Source organism: Bison bison, unplaced genomic scaffold (genome assembly GCF_000754665.1).
Source record: "Bison bison bison isolate TAMUID 2011002044 unplaced genomic scaffold, Bison_UMD1.0 scf7180017864213, whole genome shotgun sequence".
NCBI classification, from domain to species: Eukaryota; Metazoa; Chordata; class Mammalia; order Artiodactyla; family Bovidae; genus Bison; species Bison bison.
The window spans coordinates 6,291,821-6,300,191 of record NW_011494785.1 but is presented as its reverse complement, the minus strand read 5'-3'; the positions used below and the strand labels follow the sequence as shown (position 1 = coordinate 6,300,191).

Genomic DNA, 8,371 nt, shown 5'->3' with positions numbered 1-8,371 from the left:
CAGCAGCGTCCTAGCTCCTGGTGCTAGGACTCCCTGCACACTAACCCCACCTTCCTGATGTCGCGTCCCAGACCCCAAACCTCCTGAGGTGTGTGGGTCGCGATCCCAGCTTCTCAGCTCGGCAGTGGGCGTCTCCTTGATGAATACCCAGCGGCAACCCCCTCCTGCCTCAGCCCCCGCTCCCACCCCCAGCTCCAGGAACACTTCCTGAGAGCCCCACACTCCCTCGGAATCTCTAGAAGGCCTCCCTGCCCAGAGCCTGGGACCCCAGCCGTCTTTTTTTTTTTTTGCTTCAGACAAGGGTGTGCTATCTGGGGAACAGCAATTGTCAAATTTTTAGGAATTCTGTGGTGCAGCTATTTAGCATAGCTGTTATCGGAAATTATATAAACTTATAATTAGTTGCACTAAAAACAAGGCTGAGGGACTTCCCTGGCAGTCCAGGGAATCTGCCTTCCAATGCAGGGAACACGGGTTTGGTCCCTGGTAGGGGAACTAAGATCCTACATGCTGAGGGACAGCTAAGCTGTGCGTTCCAACAAGAGAGAAGCCGGCACACAGCAGTGAAGAGGCTGAAAGCAGCAACTAACACCCAATGCAGACAAAACCAAGTAAGTGTTAAAAAACAAAGCTGATACTCAAGATTCATTACCTCCTAATTATGTCACTGCATTTTATTATTAGCTATGCTCTGAGGTTATTTACATGTCCTGTATCTGCAGGGTGGAAATGCCACATGATGCTCGGTGCAGTTTCCCAACTCTGTTCAGGGACATCAGCCATAGCAGGAATATTTACACCATGGAAACTGGTAAACATTACAAATCAGAGCTTGATTTACTGTTTTGTTGATTGTCCAGACTTAACCAAATGATGAGAAAAAGCTATTAACGCTCACAGTACAGATTAAACTTCAAAATGTGCACTAGCTCAGACTGCTACATTGTACACAGAACAAAACCCCAAGAAATGTCCTCAAAAGAATACTTTCAAATAGTCTCAACAGTAAAGTATCTTTCAGTTCAGCAAAGACATTGCTCATGACATTGACCAAGTAAAGTTTAGGCATATATCTGGCTGTCATACTCATTCACACACAAAAAAATGCCAACCAACATTCATGTTAGAACGACACTCATTTGTCAGTTTGCTGTGGATACGAGCATTTGGAGAAATCAACAACAGTACTCTGAGAAAAATCAATTTGCAATATGGAATTCACAATAGAAGCATGACGTATTTTTTATTTGTAAGTTGCACACTAAACATGCTCTGTATCAGTAAAATTTACAATAAACATATATAAGTGTGACAGTGTGTACACGCACACGTATTTTTTTCTGGAGAACTAGTTGTCCCGGACATGACAATCAAAAGTGTCTCTGGACACGGCCAAAATGTCCCCAGGGGAACAAAATCAACCCTTGTTGAGAGTCGCTGTCCTAGGCAGGCCGTGCGTCCCCCGAGGGCCACTGGAGGCACTCATGTCCTGTAGACCACCTTGCTCAGGGCCTCCGCCTGGCAGGATTTTCCAGTGTTTAGGGAGCGACTCCCAGGGGCCTAGCCTTCCCTGGTGGCTCAGTTGGTAAAGAATCCGCCTGCAATGTGGAAGACCTGGGTTCGATCCCTGGGTTGGGAAGATCCCCTGGAGAAGGGAATGGCTACCCACTAAAGTATTCTGGCCTAGAGAATTCCATGGACTGTATAGTCCATAGGGTCGCAAAGAGTCAGACACAACTGAGTGACTTTAACTTTCCCAGGAGCCTGCCCCCTGGGGGTCCCATGCTCCATCAGGCCCCTCTTCCCCAGAGCAGTACAGAGGAAGGGAGTCTAAGTACAAAAGGTCACGTGGGGGCTCACGCATGGGCTCTGCAGTCAGCTGGACCCAAGTTCAAATCCCACCTCTGACATCTGCAGGCCAGTTGACCTCAAGCAAGTCACATACCCTCTTATAGCTCAGTGGCCTTGTCTGCAAAATGGGCACAGTCCTCATGTCCACCCTCTGGGGAGATTAAGTGAGATGGTGCACATCAAAGGCCTCACCCGGGTTCCACTCTGGTATAGGAAGGGCTCCCAGAATATCAGCTGTTTTCTCAAAACACGGCAACCAGAAACCCATCCCCACCCCGCAACACAACAGCTCCATGGCCTTACCTGTGAGATGTAGCCGGGGGGTATGTGGCCATCCTCCTGGGACTTGGGTGCACCCTGAGGAGCCTCCCCTTGGAGACGCCATGCCTCCAGTTGGGCACGAAGGGACTGGACCTACGGGGATGGGGGGAGGCAAGGTCAGTGAGGGTCTTAAAAGGAGAATGGAGCTGGCGGGATGAAGTGGCCCTGATGTGGACACACGGGCAAGGGGGACGTTCCAGATGCTTCCTGGATGGCCAGGTCAGGGACCCAGGAGAGCGCTGGCCCAGAGAAGAAGGCTTAACAGGGTTGGGAGCAGGATACCACAGTCACAGATATTTACCTATTATACAGGTGGGAGGAAACTTCTTGGAGCCTCAGTTTCCCATCAGAGAAACAGTGAGGCGGTCTACCCTATGGGACCATGAAACGGCCATGTGACCAGGTGAGGACTGCATGAGCCAATGTAAGTAAGGAGGGCCTAGTACAAGGCTTGGCATGCAGAAGGTGCTCAATAAACGGTCGCTCCCTTCTCTTCCCCCTTCCCTTCTCTGGGATTGCTGAGGACAGAACAAAGATGGGGAAAAACAAACAAAAACAAAAGATCCCCAAGGTCCAGGAAAGAAGTCCAGTTTACAAGGCATCTGGTGTCATGGCTCAGGGGTGAACTCCCCAGTCACCGTAGGTATGCAAGAACTAACGCTACAGCATGAGTGCAGGGATGTTAAGGGCGCTGGTGGGGTGAGGAGGCTCCCAGAGGCCAGCCGTGCCCGCCTACCTCCTTCTCCAGCGCCTCGTGGCTGTCGCTCGGGGCCCCCCGGCGCTCCCCGCGGCCTTGGTTGAGCAGGGCAGTAAGAGGCACCCGCTTGTTCTCCCGAAGGGGCAGCTTCTCCAGCTCCTGCCACTTCTTCTCAATCTCCTCGCTGAGCCGACTCTGCTGGTCCTCGGTCAGGGGGGCGCCCAGGACCCGGCGCGGACCCTCACCTGCCGGTGTCTCCGTGGCCCGGCTGTCCGTGGCCTCGAACCACTTGCGTCGCTCCTCGGAGCGCTGGGCCAGGTCCCGCTCCAGCTCCTCCTGCTTGGCTGGGCGGTCGAGGGTGCGGGCTGGGGTGCGGGCCCGCTGTGGGGAGCCCTGAGTCAGCGGGGAGAGCTCCACGTAGTCCAGCAACTGCCGCTGCCCGTCTGCCTTCCGGGGGCCACCCCGGCTGATGACCTCAGAGCCCACCCGCTGCTCCCCTGCCTTCAGGGAGCCCTTTGGGGTGCCGTAGCTGTGCAGCGTGTTCTCCTTGTTGCAGTCCGAGAGCCTAGGGGGCCAGCAGAGCCACGTCAGGTGGGACCTGGCCTGCTTGGTCCCAAAACAAGCACTTCTGGAGTGTGACCCGAGCGTCGGGGCCTGGGGACAGACCCCAGTGGAGGAAACAGGTTAGAACTACCGCTCCCTCATTAACAGATCCTGGGAACCATCCCAGCTCGGCCACTTCCAGGGAACCTGGCCGCCCTCTCTAAGCCTCAGTCATCTCATCTGTAATATGGGACAACAATGCCTCTTACAGGAGGGACGTGAGGATTAGATGAGTGAATGTGTGCAAGGCTTTTGTGAATGGTGATGGCAGCATCAGCGTTAAGGGTGTGGTGGGAGACAAGGCCCTGGGTTCAAGAGGCTCAGTGGAATAGGGGAGATGCCCAGGGTCACTGCAGGTGAGGTGAACAGTGGCCTCTGGCTACACAGGCACAAACTGTGGAGACACATAACAACTTCTTCCATAGCAACACTTTTTCCATAGTAACACTGGGTACGTGGTCACCTGGCCAGAAACTAAAGTGTCCCTTGCCGCTACAAGTGGCCATGTGACCACTCTGCCCAGTGCAAGTGAGAGGCGGCACCCTTCAAAGGACCAGGTGTGCCCTGGCCTGGCTCCTGGCTTGGACCCGTGAGGATGTGAGCAGTGTTCTGGCCCAGAGTCAAGGCTGGGGGCTAGGGGCTGCACAGCCGCCCCACCAAGTCTGGGCTGGAGTGAGAAATAAACCTCTCCCTTGCATGAACCCGTGTTTGGGGTTTCTTTGCTATAGCAGTGAAGCCTATACAGTAAACCATAGTCCAGCTGCACAGTGGGCAAGAGTTTATAAAGCGCCTCTGTGCATATCCTCACACGACACCTGGCGTGACAGGTGAGGAATCTGAATCTCAGTCCAGACAGCAACTGGCCTAAGGTTGCCAGCCAGGGTGTGGCTGGGCAGGTGGACACACACTCCGTGCCCCCTCAATACCAAGCTTCAGTTTCTGCTGCCCAACAGCCAGAGTTATGACCCTCAGAGGCATCTGGGCTTTTTGTTTGTTTGTTTAAAAAGATGCTTACTTAAATTTATTTTTATTTACTTTTTGGCTGCGCTGCGTGGCATGGGAGACTTTTAGCTCCCTCACCAGGGATAGAACCCATGCCCCCCTGCAGTGGAAGCGCAGAGTCCTAACCACTGGACTGTCAGGCAAGTCCCACATCTGGGGTTTATACTGTGTGGGGGCTCTACCACCAGGTCACTCAACCCTCCCGCCCCTCTCCCCACAGCGACCTCCACAGGGAGTGAGTCCTCCACCCAGACTAAGTAGCCATCCCCTCTCCCTGACACAGGCTCAGACACAGCCCCCTAGGCACACAGACAATCAGCCACCTCACGGGCCCTTTGACTCAGCAGCACTTCTCCAAAGAGCCGAGGCCTCTCCCCACCCTTTCAGGGTGGGATGAGTCAACCTCCAAAGCTCAAGGTGTTTCTGGATAAGTGCCACAGATACCCACTGCCCCCTCCCCCACCTCCCTATTTTGTTGGCAGAGAAACTGAGGCCCAGGGCCCTCAGGCGAGCACTGGACACCCATTCAGGATGCAGGGCTGGGGGGATGGTAAGTGCCTCCCCGAAGCCCCCAGTCCAGCCCAGCACATACTTGGTGACATCTGGGGCTGAGGTGGGACGCACAGTCTTCCTCAGAGCCTCGATCCAGTTCCTCCGGATGCCCGAGGTCATGGCCGACAAGGTATAGACAGCGTCTTTGGTCTGCAAGTCCACCCCACAGGTAGGTTGCCACCTGGCCAGCTTCCTTGCTCCTTCCCCACTCTGGGCCCCAGGGAGGTGCCCTTCCCTCCCAGGGGGTGGAATCTCAGGTCTCGAGCCTGGAGGTGAGCAGAGGATGCACACCCTCTCCTCCTAGCCTTGGAAGAGCCCCATCCCCTCCACAGTCTCTCCAACATTCGAATCGGCTTGCCAGTGATTCCTAGGATTGCCCCAGACAAGCTCGGTGTTGGCAGCAGAGCTTCTCACTGGCTCTGAGGACAAGGTCTCTGGGGAAATGAGTGATGGGAGCCAGTCTGGTGAGCCACACTCCACCCCCACGCCTCCTCTGGGGGCCCTCCAGGGATACCGCCCGCAGCAGCCCGCAGGCTCACGTGGATCTGGAAGCCATAGTTGCGCTGCACCGCGTACTCGGTGACGTCCGTGCAGGAGCGCAGGTCGATCTCGCCATCCAGCTCATCCGCCTGCAGCAGGAGGGCTCATGATGGTCCATGGACTCCAGGGATCCCTCCCTGAACCCCCTGACCCCCTACCAGGGGGCCCCTGGAACCTGATGGGGGAAGGAGCCCTCCCACTTCATTGTCTCACCTCCTCAGCGGTGGAATCCCGGTAGTACTTGAGGCTTGAGTCGGTCAACACAAACCAGTGCTTCTTCCACTGCGAAGGAGAGATGGCGGTGAGTAAGGGTCGGGGGCATGGAATGAGTGTGTGTTTGTGCATCATTCCACAGGCATCTTGGGTGCTTCCAGGTCAACTGTTCGGCTTGCAGCAGGTGCCTGGCACCCTCACCAGCTGGGCTGAGGGGTGGGGGTCAGGGGACAGTGCAGAGTCACAAAATCCACATTTGTAGTTAGCTCCTCCATTCCCTCTCTGAGCCTCGGGAGCAGCATCTGTGAAATGGGTTGGCTTCTCCTCACTAACCACACCCTCCCTTTCTTTCTGAGAGCCCTTCCCTGATTTGTTGACAATTCCATAGGCCTCTTGATCCTTTCCGCCAAGATCATCAAGGTTCCTATACGCAAATCCTGCCCAGTGCAGTCCAGGAAGGGATTGTGACCTGGGTAAGGCATTTGCCTAGCAAGCCAGGGGCCAGGACTTCAAGAGTCTTCTTCCATATACTACTCCTGGATCGATCACCCCAACAGCCAAGGACAAGTCTCCCAGAGAGGACCAGAAGGGGGCCCAGGGATAAGTGTCTGAGAGCTGGTCATATTCTGTTTCTTGATCTAGGTGCTGGTTACGTATATGTGCAGCTATGAGAATGCATTATCTGTACATTTATGATGTGGGCACCTTTCTGCAATGCTTCTCTCTGCTGCAGATGGGGTTAGGTTGGCAGGACACGTAGGAGAGGGGTGGGGGCATCAGAACAGCCTGATATGAAAGTGCCAAGCTCAGCTCACGTCCGGGCTTCTGGCCACTCACTGGAATGCCAGTCAAGATCCACCCACTGCCAGGGTCAGCCCATGTCCTCCGCAGCTCCCCCGCATCGCCAAGCTCTGGTTGTTAATACTTCAAGTACTTGGTTTTCTTTCCTCAAGAAGATGGTTAAGTTTTCAAGGATATGCCAGGATGATACTTTCTACTTCTTTCCACACTGGCCTCCCATGAGAAATAGGACTTCAGCATCCAAGAGACCTGGGTGACAGCTATTTCATCCCTTGCTAGCTGTGTGTCTTTAGTCAAGTGTCTCAACCTCTCTGAGCTTCAGTTTTCTGACTTGTAAAGTAGGGCTAAGTAGTCCCTAAGCCTCCTGGTGAGGTCAGAAATTCCTAACCCTCCCCGGAATGTCTCTCATGGCACCTGGCATGTGGTCAGGCACTAGGGTGTCGGGGATTGTTCTGAGAGACTGGCTCTGTTAGAACCACGCTGTTCTTCTGAGTGACCCGAGCTACTACACACAGGACAACTGTTCCTCTGTCAAGTGGGGCAGGGGTTCCGGCCCAAAGATCTCTTAGGCCCTTCCAGGCTTGGTCTACGACTGCCTGGGATGGCAACTGGCCGGAACTCTGGGCCTCAGGCACCCCAAGTTCTAGGCCTGGGTTTGCCCAAGGTGCTGCTGGGCCTGGAAGAGATCAAAGCCCTTGCGGGCCTGTCTCCTGTCTGTGCACCACGGGGTCGGGCTGGCTGAACTCCCAGGGCCCTTCCAGCTCGGACATTCCAAAACCCTGTGAAAGAGAATGAGTAATGGCCAGTTCTGGGTGGGGCTCATAATCTCTGCCCTCCAGAGACCCTGGGTGGGGAGGCTGGGAAGGGTCACTGGCGGGATGCCCAGCCTTGTGTGAGCCTGGAGCCCAGCCACCAGGGGGCTGGCAAGCAGGCAGCGGGTTCAGAAGGTTGTGGGCTAGAGGGAATAAAGCATGTGGGTAGGGAATACAATGAGATTCCCTTTGGCTTCAAGCCCTCCGTGGCATGCGGGCTGCACGCAGACCCAAGCTGCGGGCGCATGCAGGACCCGGGCAGGGAGACGTCCCCTCCCAGGCTGGGTGGGCAGGAGGCCAGCTCCACCTCCAGCCTGGCAGCCAGAAGGGTAGAATGGTGAAAAGCTACTGTCCCTTCTGGCTCTAAGGATGCACACAGTAGAGAAAGGGAAGGGTGATTAGCTGAGGCCCAAGCGGGCACTGAGGGCTCTGTGGAACATTTTATGTGCTTGACCTCTGTGACTGTTATCCAGCCTGGAAAGAATTCTCACTACCCAGCATGCCCATTTCACAGATGAGGCCACTGAGGCTGGAAGAAGCTGTGACTCACTGGGGCCCCAGGTTGATGAGACTTCAAGGAATGTACTCTGAGCCCCCACCCCAGGGCTGGGGGGAGCTGCTGCATGGCTGAGCCTTTGGGAATCTGTATACATCTCAGGCTGGATGATCTCTGTGAACCCTTCCACTCCAGACCCTCAGATACCCAGCCAGGGTCGTCAAGGGGTGGAAGGGCCTAGGGGCTCTTGGTGAGGAGAGAAAATGGGGTGCAGGGCGTGAAGGGCCAGGAGGCCGCCATCCTGGTGACCTTTACATACTGCAGGCTGCTTCACGAAACTGAGATGACTAGCAGCCTCTGGCCTCCCACCCCGCAGCCCAAAGCCTTCTTTCCAGCAGGACAAGAAACATCCCCCTCAGGGTTCCCACTCTGGCCCTCACCCTCTAACCCCTCCATCCAGAAGCCAGGGTCTCTAGACGGCTG

General features: G+C 55.3%; 1 protein-coding gene across 1 annotated transcript in view; it reads right to left on the bottom strand.

Moving 5' to 3' along the window:
• TRIOBP (TRIO and F-actin binding protein) overlaps positions 1–8,371 on the bottom strand; it is a 57,087-nt gene that overhangs the window by 11,118 nt on the left and 37,598 nt on the right. The window contains exons 15-19 of the mRNA XM_010845221.1: positions 5,780–5,886; positions 5,566–5,655; positions 5,067–5,176; positions 2,909–3,434; positions 2,155–2,265 (exon numbers count right to left, since the gene is read on the bottom strand). Coding sequence (XP_010843523.1) covers positions 2,155–2,265; positions 2,909–3,434; positions 5,067–5,176; positions 5,566–5,655; positions 5,780–5,886 — 944 coding nt within the window. The remainder of the gene's footprint in view (positions 1–2,154; positions 2,266–2,908; positions 3,435–5,066; positions 5,177–5,565; positions 5,656–5,779; positions 5,887–8,371) is intronic.